At 37.5% G+C, this 16,489-nt stretch overlaps 3 protein-coding genes across 3 annotated transcripts in view; 2 read left to right on the top strand and 1 right to left on the bottom strand.

Moving 5' to 3' along the window:
- Positions 1 to 2,215, top strand: part of LOC122990440 (signal-regulatory protein beta-2-like) — a 31,748-nt gene extending 29,533 nt beyond the window's left edge. The window contains exons 5-6 of the mRNA XM_044363806.1: positions 1,674 to 1,735; positions 1,829 to 2,215. Of these exons, the coding sequence (XP_044219741.1) occupies positions 1,674 to 1,735; positions 1,829 to 1,945 (179 nt within the window). The 3' untranslated portion in view covers positions 1,946 to 2,215. The remainder of the gene's footprint in view (positions 1 to 1,673; positions 1,736 to 1,828) is intronic.
- Positions 2,216 to 5,328: 3,113 nt separating this feature from the next.
- LOC122990097 lies at positions 5,329 to 7,036 on the bottom strand. Its single transcript, XM_044363218.1, has 5 exons — positions 6,943 to 7,036; positions 6,193 to 6,558; positions 5,979 to 6,101; positions 5,736 to 5,797; positions 5,329 to 5,645 (listed from the first exon to the last, which is right to left on the bottom strand). The coding sequence occupies exons 1-5, from the start codon at positions 7,034 to 7,036 to the stop codon at positions 5,529 to 5,531; spliced, it is 762 nt and encodes a 253-aa protein (XP_044219153.1). The 3' UTR covers positions 5,329 to 5,528.
- Positions 7,037 to 13,895: 6,859 nt separating this feature from the next.
- LOC122990743 (prostaglandin F2 receptor negative regulator-like) lies at positions 13,896 to 16,261 on the top strand. The gene is made up of 6 exons (XM_044364211.1): positions 13,896 to 14,004; positions 14,161 to 14,487; positions 14,642 to 15,007; positions 15,124 to 15,246; positions 15,636 to 15,697; positions 15,793 to 16,261. Exons 1-6 carry the CDS (start codon positions 13,962 to 13,964, stop codon positions 15,946 to 15,948), a joined length of 1,077 nt encoding a protein of 358 aa, XP_044220146.1. The 5' UTR covers positions 13,896 to 13,961; the 3' UTR covers positions 15,949 to 16,261.
- The last annotated feature ends 228 nt before the right edge of the window (positions 16,262 to 16,489 follow it).

The raw sequence follows: 16,489 nt of genomic DNA, 5'->3' as shown, positions 1-16,489 counted from the left end.
GGTTCCTAACAAGAGACAATGTCAAGATGATCGTGTTATGGGTAACACTGCTTGTTCTTCATCAAGGATGTAAGTATCATCTAATTCTGTGCATTCTCTATACAATTAAGAATTTGCATGCTGACAAGATGTTTGGAGGTTCATATATCATCTTTTTGCGTAATACATTTTCTACATCATACAGTGATTGTTATTTACAATATGTATTCTATATTTTCACTTAATTCAGATACGCTGGTTCCAGTGATCACAGTTCAACTTGGTGAACCTGCAAACTTGACATGTGCTTTCCCTAATGATGTGTTCAGCTTTAAACAACTCTACTGGTACAAGCAGAGTGCTGGTGACACTCTGAAATTAATTGTCATACTGCATCAAAATGCACCACCTGAGTATGGATCAGAGTTTCCGCGCTCAAGATTGGACATAAATACCCATAAGAATTCTAGTAACCTGAACATTTTGAGGACAACCCAAGAAGACGAGGGAATGTACCATTGTGCAATCACGGAGTGGATTATCCCTGTATGGAGAGGAACATATTTGTTAGTAAAAGGTAATAACTTCATCTATTTAACTTTAAAGCATGACTAAATTTCCCATTTTCATTACAATACTTAAATTTATATTTGAAATATACACCAATACCGTTTTCAAAATGTGTGTGGAGGTCTCAAGTTTTTAACGTAGTTTTGCATTGCATAGGAAACACTGAAAGGACATCAAACTATACTGTTGCTCGGTGGCCGACAGTATCTGATCCAGTCCCTCCAGGACACTCTGTGACTCTCCGGTGTTCAATCCTCTCTGAATACAAGAACAAGACATGTCCAGGAGGACACAGTGTTTACTGGTTCAGAGCCGGATCAGATGCATCTCACCCAGACCTCATCTACACTGATGGAAGTAGCCGTGATGAATGTAGAAAGAAAACTGAAATTCACTCGTCTCCAAAGAGCTGTGTCTATCGCTTCTCTAAAAACATCAGCTCCTCTGATGATGGGACTTATTACTGTGCTGTGGCCACATGTGGAGAGATATTATTTGGAGATGGAACTAAACTGGATCTTGGTATGAAATGGTGTTCATAATGAGAGTAATACTCATATTATGTTGATAACATCAACATTGATAAGTCTGTCTTGTTGGTTTGTTTTCTAGTGCAAACAACACATTCACTATTTATTGGAATAGTGATATTAATAGTCTGCTTGGCCATTTCTGTTGTTGCAATTGTCGTCTTCATCTGCAACCGAAGTCTGAGAGTACGTGAACAATATAAAGGTAAGTGTTGTAACAAACTTAATGCTTCTTTTATATTGAAACATGTTCTGATATATGACATATTAATTTATTTATACATTTTATGTTCAAGTTTGGACAAACCTTTACAGTATAGGTTCTTGAGAAAAATCATGTCTTATTGTATATTATTATTGAACTTTTGAACAATAGCAGTAACGTGCATTCAAAAGACAAACATTTATCTCTCAATAGAGGTTGTTTTTCCTTTGTGTACCTCATTAAACTCTCTGACTATATTTTATATGAATAATCAAAGAAAATGGCCACCTTTACGACTTTTATTATATGACATTATACTCTTACTAAAAAGTCAGATTAAGTTCCTTTATCTATCAAATACTTATTTTTATGATTTCATTCATCTGTAGGAATGGAAAGCACTATTTCAGAAGCTCGACATGACAACTTGCGTCAACCAGTAAATGATATTGTGAGTGAAAAAACAAAATTTAATGTATTGTTATTCCATTAAAGGCACCGTATATATCACTTTATATATATAACCATTTTATTTGCTGCACAGACTGAAGTTGATGACAGAATGAACTACGCTGCACTGAATTTCTCAGAGAGAAAAGCAACAAGAGGAAGAAAGAAGAAAGAGTTTTCAGAGGATTGTGTGTACTCTCAAGTTAAATGATGATACTGTTGATAATATTGAGCATTTGCATCTGTTTGTGATTATTTTGTTGTATTTTTTTTTTATCTTGGCTAAATATTAAATATTAACCTTTACTCAAAAAAATCACTTTATTGTTGACACAATTAGGACTATCATAGTCTATAACACAGTATTGTTGCCTTTCTTACATATCATCTTTATCATCTTTATCATATCAATGTTATCTTTGGTCTTTAATTGTATTAACACAAATTTTATGTTTGAAAACTGTTTGTTGTCTCAATCTGAAATTACTACTGCAATAAAAATTCTTAAACTAAATGGCTCAAATGCTTTTCATGTGTAATACTAACTGTGTTTTGAGTCTGAAACACATTCACTATAGCAACATGAAAATATTAAGTACACTTATAAATGGCAACATACAGAATAAAATAACATAAATACTGTAGAATGAAATAGAGTATCATCTGGATCCTGGTGTCTGTTTAAAAGAAGAAAACTTAACAAAACAGAACACAAACTACTCTTTTCTCTTTAAAACATGTACCAGATCAAGTGTTAATGTTGAAATTAAGAAGTCATGGTTTCCTATTTGAATCAAATTAATCAATTAATGCTATTTGAACATTTCAGTTGAAGAAATGTTAATACTGTTTATGGACTTGCAGACATCCTCCCTGCTTAAGGCCGTATTCAGACCAAATCAGTTGGTGCAGCATACAGCCGCAGGGTTGAGCAGAGGTGTGTGGGCGTGTTTATTTGTCCTTTAGAACGTAACCGCTGTGAAACAATTAGAAAATAACATTTTATTGATCTGGTTCTTGCTACCAGTGCTCTCTCTCTTTACTCACTCTCCAGCTCGCTCGACTACAGATACTCTCTCTCTCTCTCTCTCTTTCTCTCATCTTTTTTAAAATGAGTCGGACAGACGAAAGCAAAGTCTGACTTTACTTTTAGCTGTTATCAAACAAATAGAAATGTCCTCCCCTCCTCCTAGTAACATCTTTGTACCCCCTCATGGCAGAGTTTACAGCTGTGATCAGTCTGATCTCTGGCTGTGATTGGCCAGGGTAGCCGCAGTTATGTCTGGTTGTGTTTCTCCAAAAGCTGACTTAGGCTCAACTTTCCGGCCACAGTCCGGTGCAACGCCACTGCAGCCAAAACACCCACAGCCGAAATACACCACCCCTTTTCAAATGAATGAGGGGACTGGCATTTTTGCCGCACCGCCTGATTTGGTCTGAATACAGCTTAATAGGTCCAATGTTGTGTTCACACCAAACATGAAGTGAATTTTTCAAACTCGCACAAGTAATGCAAGGCGAAAATTCTCTTTGTGTTTGGTGTGAACACAACATAAGAGAGTACTCCATTGTAGCTTCTTCAGCTAATTGTTTTTGTTTTTGACCCACAAATTATTTGGCAAACAGAATGAAGAGTGAAGTGTGTGAAGATAGTTTTAGCTTTTACTCTTTGTTTAAGTAGTTGAATATTATGTTAGATTTTTATTTCTGAATCATGATAATACTCTACTTCAGTGATTTACAGCCAGGGGTTACTTCTGCAGTTAAGAGTTTCTCACATCAGATATATGTGTGTGTATGTTGAACTATATATTGAAATGTTCCCTATATATGCTGAGATACTTGGTCGCCTCAGATCTGAGCAGCCACCTCTGCAGGTTTAGAAATGGCCCACTCAGACTTCAAAAAGGTGTTTTTCTTACATTATTCAGAATTTGAGTGAACTTGACATGGAGCTCCAAAACACCTGAATAGCACTTTTCACATTGAAAAAAATTCCCTGATTGACTATAAAGTTGTTCAACAAAACAAGTTTTTTCACTGGGCGTTTTTCTCTTTTTTTCTAAATATGATATTCTCACACAAAGGTAATGCATGATGGTGACTTCACACTGCACCAGAAAGAAAGGGTAGGTTCCCCTGAATCATATGATGTATAACACTTGATACTCACTGAAAGAATAAGCTCAGAGTTGGGGAAAAAAATATGTCCAGGCGCTTCTTTGTCTGTGTAGGTTTTAGAGGGTTAATGGATGTAGAAATGCTCCCTGCAAGTCAAAAACCCAGGACTCAACCAGCTCTGAACCCTTCTGGAGTTGAGTTGTTATCAAAATCAGCTAAATATTCAGCCATGACCCTGAAAATCTTTTAGATAACACTAAGTTTTGCTTTCTGTACTCCAACACAACAAATTCTTCCCAGCACTCCTCTCTCCAACTCTTTCATGACTGAATATTTAGTTGATTTCGACAACAACTCAACTCTTGCAAGATTTCAGAACAAGACTTCTCCTTGAGTGAGACTTGGTTTGACACAATAACAAACAGACTGGATCAAGCAAAGGGTAAATAAAAACGTTTTATTTCTATGTGTGGCCCTTTCCATAATGTTGTCACACTTATAATAACAATCTGAGCCTCTAAGTGACAAAAACAAGCACTTTTAGTGGACATGCATTGACGGGGCGCAATCACCCCGTTGGATCACATTACAGCTGCTGGCTGCAGCGTTCTCGGTCAATACTGGACCAGTTTCAAAAATTGTTGTCCCAATCAGTCACTTACACACAAAAATTTGGGAAAATAGTGTCCAGGTTTAATATAGATCAATGTTTGTAACATGGCAAAATATATAAACAGACTTAAAAACTATAGACTGTGTGAGAATCAAGATTTGTTTTTAAGATAGAGACCAAATGGTCCATTTATTCATCTATAAGGCCTTGCGGCCACAATACCATGACAATGGTAAGATAGGGTTTACCCAAGCTTTTATTTACCACAACAGCCCTGCGTGTAATACAACCATTGGCTTGGACATAGCGTGTGGTAGAACCCACTGCACAAGACCATGAGTATGCAAACTGTACCACTGATGTTGATTTATCCATGAGTTTCATAGGTCAGTTAGCTAAAGATGTGGAGATTTTTGAATGGGGCAAAAAAACAAAATTAGCAGAAGAGGAAGGCTGATGATAAAAATGAAAACAAAGGAGGGGTGAAGAATAAAATGAGGACATTTAATGGCAAATGGCAATCAGGTCGTAAGGAGCTTGTATTTGACCTTGATAAAAACATAATGTACTGTCAGGATTGCCAGATCTACACGACTGGAAAATACAAGACAAAGCATTTTGTGGCTGGGACAACTAATTTCAAGATGGAGGCTGTAAAACAGATTTATTATGCTGTATTTGTTATATCTTACCTTAGTGATACTTATTTTTAAATTGATATTTAGACTCAAAACACAGTTAGTATTACACATGAAAAACATTTGAGCCATTTCATTTAAGAATTTTTATTGCAGCAGTAAGTAATTTCAGATTGAGACGAGCAATTTTCAAACACAAAATTTTGTGTTAATACAATTAATCGAAGATAATATTGATATGATAAAGATGGTGTGTAAGAAAGGTGACAATACTATGTTATACACAATGATAGTCCCAGCTGTGTCAACAATAAAGTGATTTTTTTGAGTAAGGGTTAATATTTAATATTTAGCCAAGATAAAAAAAACACAATAAAACAATCACAAACAGATGCAAGTGCTCAATATTATCAACAGTATCATCATTTAACTTGAGAGTACACACTGTCCTCTGAAAACTCTTTCTTCTTTCTTCCTCTTGTTGCTTTTCTTTCTGAGAAATTCAGTGCAGCGTAGTTCATTTTGTCTTCAGCTTCAGTCTGTGCAGCAAATAAAATGGTTATATATATAAAGTGATATATATATGGTGTCTTTAATAGAACAACAACACATTTTGTTTTTTCACCCACAATATCATGTACCGATTGGTGCAAGTTGTCATGTCGAGCTTCTGAAATAGTGCTTTCCATTCCTAAAGATGAATGAAATCATAAGAATAAATATTTGATAGATAAAGGAACTTAATCTGACTTTTTAGTAAGAGTATAATGTCATAAAATAAAAATTGTTAGGGTGGACATTTTCTTTGATTATTCAGATAAAATATAGTCAATGTTCAATCTACAAAGCATTTAGTTTGTTACAACACTTACCTTTATATTGTTCACGTACTCTTAGACTTCGGTTGCAGATGAAGATGACATTTGCAGCAACAGAAATGGTCAAGCAGACTGTTAATATCACTATTCCAATAAATAGTGAATGTGTTGTTTGCACTAGAAAACAAACCAACAAGAAAGACTTATCAATCATGATGTTATCAACATAATTTGAGTATTACTTTCATTATTGACCACTAAATCATACCAAGTTCCAGTTTAGTTCCATTTCCAAATAATATCTCTCCACATGTGGCCACAGCACAGTAATAAGTCCCATCATCAGAGGAGCTGATGTTTTTAGAGAAGCGATAGACACAGCTCTTTGGAGATGAGTGAATGCCAGTTTTATTTCTACATTCATCACGGCTACTTCCGTCAGTGTAGATGAGGTCTGGATGAGATGCATTTGATCTGGCTCTGAACCAGTAAACACTGTGTACTCCTGGACACGTCTTGTTCTTGTATTCAGAGAGGATTGAACACTGGAGAGTCACAGAGTCTCCTGGACGGACTGGATCAGATACTGTCGGCCACTGAACAACAGTATAGTCTGATGTCCTTTCAGTGTTTCCTATGCAATGTAAAACTATGTTAAAAATTAGAGACCTCCACACACATTTTGAAAATTATATATTATATAAATATTGAAGTATATTTCAAATATAAATTTAAATATTGTAATGACAATGAGAAATTTAGTGACACTTTAAAGTTAAAGTTAAAAAATAGATCACATTATTACCTTTTACTAACAAATATGTCCCACTCCATTCAGGATTCGTCCACTCTACAACTCCACAATGGTACATTCCCTCGTCTTCTTGGGTTGTCTTCAAAATGGTCAGGTTACTAAAATTCTTATCTCTATGTATGTCAAATCTTGAGGGAGAAAAATCTGGTTCATACACAGGTGTTGTAGATCCATACAGTTTCACAATTAATTTCAGAGTATCACCAGCACTCTGCTTGTACCAGTAGAGTTTTTTACTGCTGAGCTCATCATGAGATAAAGCACATGTCAAAGTTGCAGGTTCACCAAGTTGAACCATGATCACTGGAATCAGCGTATCTGAATGAAATGAAATGATAGAATACACATTGTAAAGAACAATTATTGTATGATGTAGAAAATATATATTGCAAAAAGATGCTATATGAACCTCCAAACATCTTGTTGGCATGCAAATTCTTAATTGTATGGAGAATACACAGAATTAGATGATACTTACATCCTTGATGAAGAACAAGCAGTGTTACCCATAACACGATCATCTTGACATTGTCTCTTGTTAGGAACCTTTCTGGTATTTCACTGAGTAAAGGTGATGTGACGTGGTCACGACACTGAATGTCACACAGAGAAATGCATTTGATTGGTTAACACAGAATCTACATTCAAAGTGCACTTCCTGTCACACTGATCCTATCCTGTTCTTTGTGAAGCATATTTCACCTCTCATTCTTCACCATCCACTCAGTTATTTTAATTATAATCTCAAAGATTTTTTATTTTATGAATTTTGGGAACTCTTCTATTAATGCTCTCATCTTGTAGTGCTTTTCATCTTTGGTCGGCATGTCCAGCTTCTGTCCTCACTCTGCGTGTAGGTGCACAGCTCTGCAGTGAGCTAAACACTCTTCCAACAGTGGTTGAAAACAGGAGTGGCCTGTGAGGATTTTACTGAAACAATCAGTTAAAGTGTGAAAAACTAGTATCAGAAATTATATTTGATGATATTGATTACAAATCAGAAAAAGACAAGATACCATAAACAAGTGTCATACCAAACATACTGTAAGATCAATGTGACAGGAAGTGCACTTTGAATGTAGATTCTGTGACAACCAATCACATGCATTTACACACTGTAAAGAACTAGTACAGAAACAAGGAAACTGGATTCACAAAAATAAAATGTTGAACTAGTTACGTCGTCTTACATGAATGATTAAACCAAGTATCACTAGTACAGATCAACATTTAAGAGGTGTAATAACCCAACCCATAGGCCATGCCAAAAACAGGAAATGACACCAAATGCCAATAAATACCAAATAATTTATTGTAGAGTAAGTAAGTAAATAAACTGCAAAGTAACTTCAGGATGTGAGGTGTGTTAGTCAGTGGCATCTGTAGTGTTCACATGGATGGGTGTGGAGGAGGGTGTTGTGTAATAAAAGTAAAACAAAAGGCTAAGCAAAACAAAACATTCACTAGCGGGGAGAGAGAGAGCAAGCCATGCTGGAAGCTGGGCCTTTTATGTCCTGTGGAGCACTGGGCTCAGGTGCTCCAAATCTGGTTGATAGCCTCCTGCAATCAGCTCCTGTAGCACCTCAAAGACACAGTAACTGACAGTGCACACAATGGAATCCACCTGCTGCTTCCCCCACCCCTCCTCAGCAACCCCAGTACCTGGGAAGCAGATTAAGACAACAGGCACTTGCAGGAGGAAGTCAAAAGGGCAGAAAGAAATGGCGTTACAGTAGGCTCAGAGGTCACACGGGCAAGAACTCAGAGCAAAGGGGCACGTGACAACACATCTGCTATGATGTTGTCTATTCCTTTAATGTGTCTAATGTCCAGGTCATAGGCCTGCAAAAACCAAGACCACCTCATTAGTCTCTGGTTTGGGCTCCTGAGAGACTGTAAAAAAGTCAGAAGATTATAATCCGTATAAACCACAAGAGGTGCTACACCTGCTCCTACATACACTTCAAAATGCTGCAAAGCCCAAATGAGTGCCAACGCTTCCTTCTCTATCACTCTATCTATCAGTAATTAAACTGGTAACGGTTTAAGTTTTTGGAAAAGAAGCTTACTGGCCTCACCACCCCCTGGTCATCCTCCTACAGCAAGACGGCACCTGCTCCCACCTGGCTGGCATCCACCCAGAGCATAAATGCCCGATCAAACTGCGGCCTCCCCAGTGTCACCCAGACAGAGTGTAACCACAGTTGATGAAGGAGTTTCAGCCCAAACCTGGCTACCAGCCAAGCCATTGCTCAAAATAAAGTGAACCCCTTCAATGGGCAACTCTGGCTGTACCACCGCAGCCCCTCACCCTGCACAAGCTCACAGCTAAGGATCATTTTGTGCAAGGGCATAGGCAAAATGGTTAAACCCATCCCACAACTGATCACCAGTGTCAGTTTCTGCTGATAAACGCAACACAGAGTCCACTATGTAAGAGTCATATGCACCTGTGTCCCTCAGGATTTTCCACCAGTGACACAAAACCATCTCTAATGAAAGGAGCATGCGCAGCCAAAACATCAGGCTCACAACCATTAGAGGAAGGCACTTCAGAGGTGCGACCAGTACCAGCAGATGCAGCTGCCACAGAAGGCTTCACATTAGGTTTTACTCCCTTATTTTTTGTCTGTAAAGCAGGACACTCAGCCTTCCAGGGAGTTATTCCCTCTCCATCCAGAGTCATCACGTGCAGCAGTGTGCTTCCTAAAACTGCTTTTATGGAGCAGCACATATTCATCTACTGATGCAGCAGCCTCAGCAGCAGTGGTGACCTTTTTCTCGTTAATGTAGGTCATAATACGGCCTGGAAGCATATTTTTGAACTACTCCAAAATAACCAAATCACACAAGTCATTAAAATTAGCAACCTCGAGTGCAGTAAACCAGCATTTAAAATGGTTTGTCAGATCAAATTCAACATATGTTTGACCATTTCTCTTCTCCCAAGACCTGAACCGATGGCGGTACACCTCTGGCACAAACTCATAGGCCTTAAGCACGGTAGATTTTACTTTGTGGTAGCTAGAGCTATCTTCTAGGCACAAGGATGAATAAGCTTTCTGTACCTTTCCAGTGAGAACACACTGGAACATTAAAACACAGTCCGCATCAAGCCAGTTCCTCACCTTACTAACATGCTCAAACAACACAAAAAAACATTTAGGTCCCTCTCATTTAACTTTGGCAACGCAAATCACTAATATCAAAGGGATGCACACCAGACCTTGGCACTTGCCCACCCTGATCCTCACTGCTTGCACCACTTGCTGTCTTAACTCAGAGATAGACGATGTCCCTCCAGCTCTAACCTTGCTCTCTGTGTCTGCTGGCAAATCATCTACACCTCTATTTGCTTTTTAACTTCCAACTCTTGTTTACATTTCTCTTGTTCCATTTGGATCAAGAGAGGCTCTTTTTGTTGCTCAAAAGTCAGCCCTTGCATCTGAACAAGTATAGTAGTGACAACTGGAGAAAGCACCTCTGGGTCTGCTGTCATAACCCCCATTTCAACTAGTTTTGATTTCAAAGCCACTTTAATATTTTCTTTGAGACATTTTGAGACATGTAACCCCCACCACCACTGAATAACAATCTAAGCAACTGCTCTTTTGTGCACCTCTCCAAGGCCTCCTCGGACGGAGCAGCAATAAACGCCTCACTTTCTGCCATTTCAACTCCAAATTCCTCCAATTACAACCAGCCAACCAAAAAACTTTATGCTGACGCAGGCCCAGCAAGACACAGCAAAGTCTCCCCATGCACACTAAGAAGCTTACGCCCCAGCCGGTTTGGACTTTCCCCACTATCTGAACACCAAGTTCCCCTACCTAAGCTCCCCCCTAATTTCATTCAGCTTGTGGTTGGTATTTATGTGCTAAAGCCCAATGGGTCAGGGGGGCAACTAGCAAACTAGCAACCCTCCAGAAGCCATGGATGTGCTCCCAAGCAACACTTCAACCCCGCTGGCCACAACACTACAAAGATCACCCAACGAACTCAAAAGGGGAACACTGCTACAGCCTACCAGGGACTTTACCAGTTCTATGCAGACAAGGACCGACACCTATCACCCAGCCCACCTGTTAACAGCACAAACTATGACTTGGTCCTAGCACTAAAACTCTCTGATAACAAAGCAACCTACAAATTCATATTTCAAACCAAAGCCATGGCCAAACTTCCAAGCAGATCCTCCAACTTACCCTGTTCAGCCAGCCAAAATGCACTGTGTCCTTTCCCTCAGTCACGACAGACACTCATACGAGCAGACAAATGTTTACCGCCAAAGTAAACAAAGGAACCAGGGTGCGCCACAGCAGCTTTACGTGCATGTGCACGCCCCCCTCAAAAATCTTTGAGGGGGGCCTTGAAGAGACAGGAGCTAAAACGGCCTGCCTCTGATAGAGGCTGAACTGAGGGGCTGCATAAAGAGCCGCTATAAGATAAATAGGGAGTTTTTTTTAACTGTAAATCATGCAGAGATATTCCAGTGGAGCCTAGATTAAAAATATAAATGAAAATATGTCCCTGTTTGCCTCCACTGTTATTGCAAATTTAATTTACAATTACATATGACATATACATATTAAAATAGAGAGTATAACTAAATACAGGTAAAATGAACCACATTGAGCTAGTTGTCTGAGGCTGTGTTAAGCAACTGTTACTTTACTGACTAAAGGGCATCGTTGGCATCACTTTCAGAGCAATTTCATGAACAATAGAAACCCTGACAGCCCATCAAAATCCATCCCCTAAACCATAAGGCATGACAAAATCTCCATCTAGCCTGAATTTTACAGTTAAATGTCAAAACCTGCATATATCATCTTAATTCTGGAAACTGACTGATGAGTTTATTCATTTATTTTTATGTATTTTAATGTGGTTTTGCTCCTTTCTCACCACAGACTGATGCACTGTAAATTGGAGCAGAATGAGGGGATTTCTTAAAATAGGCTTGTCTCTCTTTATTATACTATACTATACTATACTATATTATGTATTATAATATTATTACATTATTATATAGAGGCATCATAAGACTGTTTCATAACCAGTTAAAAGTTCCTGTAGTAACTTTAAGTTAATATGGTGAACTTGTTAGCCAGTTGCTTATTTACACATCCAGCAGTTACAGAGCAACATTATCATTCATCTGGATTCATGTTTCTGGACACATGGTGAATGTAAGTCCAATATTCAATCTCTTTTAGCTCAGTTTGTCATTCTCTTTTGCTGATAAATGCTCCACTATGTTCACCAGCTAGTCACTAACTGTGTCTGTTTATCATTTAGTGCTGAGCAGGTAGTACACAGCAGCGTTTTAGTGCTTTTTTGCAGAAAACTGCAGCTGAAAATGGCGCTATAAGAATGGTGAAAGTGAACCAAAACTGAAAAGTTCCAAGTCAGAGATTTAAACAATGACCTGAAACTCTTTACAAAGCCCCATAAAGCCAAGGTTCACAGAAGGTTCGAGTGACGCCTCTTACATAACACATTGTTATCACAGTATTGATTACACCCTCTTTGATGTTGATCTGTACTAATGATGCTTTGTTTCATCATACATCCAGTCCATCCAGTCCAGTTTTCTTGTTTCTGTACCAGTTCGTCTTGACAGTAGGTTCAGTCAGACACTTGTTTATGCTATCTTGTCTTTTACTGATTTGTAATCAATATCATTAGGGCCCGAGCATGAAAGTGCCTCAATACTTTTAGCATTTTTGAGGTGCTAGGGTTGTTCAAAAACTCACCAACTTTGCACATGCATCAGAAGTGGCGAAACTTGATATCTGATATAGGTCTTGGGTCTGGGTTTGGCAAAATGGCTCGAGGACACCCCCACCTTTAAATTTGACATACATGTCCGAAATTTGGTGAACAGATGTACCATCTCCAGACTTTAAAAAAAGCCTCTTGAAGCCATAACCTAAGTCCAACAGGAAGTCAGACATTTGAATTTACTGTGCAATTTTTTTGCAAAGTGAAGCCATTTACAGGGGTTGTACTTTAATGAAATCTTCTGAGAGAATTAATCTGAACGACTTCAAATTTGGTAGGTGACATCTAAAGAACTTTGTGATGCTAAATTGCAAAGCTTTTGAATTTTCATGGAAAATTTTTGGTGTGGCGTGCCAGTCAATTTTGCCCAAAATATGAAACAGGAAGTTGTTTTAACTCCACTTTACATTGTCCAATCTGCCACAAAGTCCAGACCTGAACACATCTACATGTCAATATTGAATCATAGTCATAGCACCACCTACTGACAACAGTAAGTCAACCTTATGTGACTGATATCATCCATTTTACATGAAATTTACATGGTGTGGTCTACACATGATATACAATAACATGACATATAATTAGTGGGTGTTCTCTAGCACTACATAGTGGACACAGAAACTGATAGTTATCTCTTACATACAATGTCCGATATTCATGAAAATGTATATACATGTCAGTTTTCATCAGGTAAATGTATTGATGCATTAATATTTCACTTATGTAGTATTGTCTACGGTCAACAGGAAGTGAAGCCTAAGTGACACATAGTTCCTCAACTGTATACACAATTTACAATATGTCATTTCCAGCACCAAATACTGCACACAGGAAATAATATTTTACCCATTCACAAAGTGTCCGATTATCCTGAATTCAGAGCTGTATCAACTGTCCTCCAGTAGTGATACAATGGCTGCCACTCCCTCTGATGCACATGAGGTACAAGGACCCGTTCATCGCTGCTTGCAGCTTTAATTGAATTTTCTTTCTGATACTGTTTTTTCACAGTTTGTTCCAGTAAAACCCTCACCGGCCACTCCTGTCTTCAACCACTGTTGGAAGTGTGTTTAGCTCGCTGCAGAGCTGTGCACCTACATGCAGAGTGAGGGCAGAAGCTGGACATGCCAACCAAAGATGAAAAGCACTACAAGATGAGAGCAGTAATGGAAAAGTTCCCAAAATTCATAAAATCAAAAATCTTTGAGATTATAATTAAAATGACTGAGTGAATGGTGAACAATGAGAGGTGAAATGTGCTTCACAAAGACCAGGATAAGATCAATGTGACAGGAAGTGCACTTTGAATCTTGTTTCTGTGTTAACCAATCAAATGCATTTCTCAGTGTGACATTCAGTGTCGTGGCCACGTCACATCACCTCCTTTACTCAGTGAAATACCAGAAAGGTTCCTAACAAGAGACAATGTCAAGATGATCGTGTTATGGGTAACACTGCTTGTTCTTCATCAAGGATGTAAGTACCATCTAATTCTGTGCATTCTCTATACAACTAAGAATTTGCCAACAAGATGTTTGGAGGTTCATATATCATCTTATTGCATAATACATTTTCTACATCATACAATAATTGTTCTTTACAATGTGTATTCAATATTTTCATTTCATTCAGATGCACTGATTCCAGTGATCACAGTTCAATCTGGTGAACCTGCAACCTTGAGATGTACTTTGCATAATTATGATTTAAACACTAAACAACTCTACTGGTACAAGCAGAGTGCCGGTGATACTCTGAAATTAATCCTGAAACTGTATGGATCTGGAACACCTCAGTATGGACCAGAGTTTTCTCACTCAAGATTGAACGTACATACTGAAAAGAATTTTAGTAACCTGACCATTTTGAGGACAACCCAAGAAGACGAGGGAATGTACCATTGTGCAGCCATGGAGTGGATTAATCCTGAATGGAACGGGATATATTTATTAGTAAAGGGTAATAATGTGATCTATTTTACTTTAACTTTTAAGTGTCGCTAAATTTCCCAATTTCATTACAAAATTTGAATTTATGTTTGAGATATACTTCAATACCAGTTTACAAAATGTGTGAAGGTCTCTAATTTTTAACATAGTTTTGCATTGCATAGGAAACACTGAAAGGACATCAAACTATACTGTTGTTCAGCGGCCGCCAGTATCTGATCCAGTCTGTCCAGGAGACTCTGTGACTCTCCAGTGTTCAATCCTGTCTGACTACAAGAACAAGACGTGTCCAGGAGTACACAGTGTTTACTGGTTCAGAGCTGGATCAAATGCATCTCGCCCAGACTTCATCTACACTGATGGAAGTAGTCGTGATGAATGTAGCAATAACACTGGCATTCACTCATCTCCAAAGAGCTGTGTCTATCGCTTCTCTAAAAACATCAGCTCCTCTGATGCTGGGACTTATTACTGTGCTGTGGCCACATGTGGAGAGATATTATTTGGAAATGGAACTAAACTGGAACTTGGTATGATTTAGTGTTCAATAATTAAAGTATTACTCAAATTACGTTGATAACATCATGATTGATAAGTCTCTTTAAGAGACATTGATACATCTTTCTTTTTGTGTGTTTTTTTCTAGTGCAAACAACACATTCACTATTTATTGGAATAGTGATATCAACAGTCTGCTTGGCCATTTCTGTTGTTGCAAATGTCGTCTTCATCTGCAACCGAAGTCTAAGAGTATGTGAACAATATAAAGGTAAGTGTTGTACAAACTAAATGCTTCTTTTAGATTGAAAACATGTTCTGATGTATGACATATTAATTTATTTATACAATTTATGTACAAGTTTGGACAAACCTTTACAGTATAGGTTCTTGGGTAAAATCATGTCATATTGTATATTATCAATGAATTTTTGAACAATAGCAGCAACATGCATTCAAAAGACAAACATTTAAGTCTTCATAGAGGTTGTTTTTCCTTTGTGTACCTTGTTAAACTCTCTGACTATATTTTATATGAATAATCAAAGAAAATGTCCACTTTTACGATTTTTATTTTATGACATAATACTCTTACTAAAAAGTCAGATTAAGTTCCTTTATCTATCAAATACTTATTTTTATGATTTCATTCATCTTTAGGAATGGAAAGCACTATTTCAGAAGCTCGACATGACAACTTGCGCCAACCGGTAAATGATATTGTGAGTGAAAAAACAAAATTTAATGTATTGTTGTTCCATTAAAGACACCGTATATATATCACTTTATATATGTAACCATTTTATTTCCTGGACAGACTGAAGTTGATGACAGAATGAACTACGCTGCACTGAATTTCTCAGAAAGAAAAGCAACGAGAGGAAGAAAGAAGAAAGAGTTTTCAGAGGACTGTGTGTATTCTACGGTTGAGTATCGTCTGAATTTTATCAATTCTGATTCCGTTTCTGCTTAACGATTCCCAGTTTACTTGTACTCTCAAGTTAAATGATGATACTGTTGATAATATTGAGCACTTGCATCCGTTTGTGATTGTTTTGTAGTATTTTTTTTTTTTATCTTGGCTAAATATTAAATATTAACCCTTACTCAAAAAAATTACTTTATTGTTGACACAGTTAGGACTATCATAGTCTATAACACATTATTGTTGCCTTTCTTACATATCATCTTTATCATCTTCATCATATCAATGTTTTCTTTGGTCCTTAATTGTATTAACACAAAATTTTGTGTTTGAAAACTGATCGTTGTGTTACTGTGAAATTACTGCTGCAATAAAAATTCTTAAAGTAAATGGCTCAAATGCTTTCCATTTGTAATATTAACTGTGTTTTGAGTCTGAAACACATTCACTATTGCAACATGAAAATATTAAGTAAACTTGTTTCCCATTAAAACATGTACCAGATCAAGTGCTAATGTTAAATTTAAGAAGTCATGGTTTCATATTTAAGTCAAATTAATAAATTAATACTATTTTTACATTTCAGTTT

Source organism: Thunnus albacares, chromosome 10 (assembly GCF_914725855.1).
Source record: "Thunnus albacares chromosome 10, fThuAlb1.1, whole genome shotgun sequence".
Classification (NCBI taxonomy): domain Eukaryota; kingdom Metazoa; phylum Chordata; class Actinopteri; order Scombriformes; family Scombridae; genus Thunnus; species Thunnus albacares.
The sequence above is the reverse complement of the archived record's forward strand: the minus strand, read 5'-3'. Positions and strand labels throughout refer to the sequence as shown.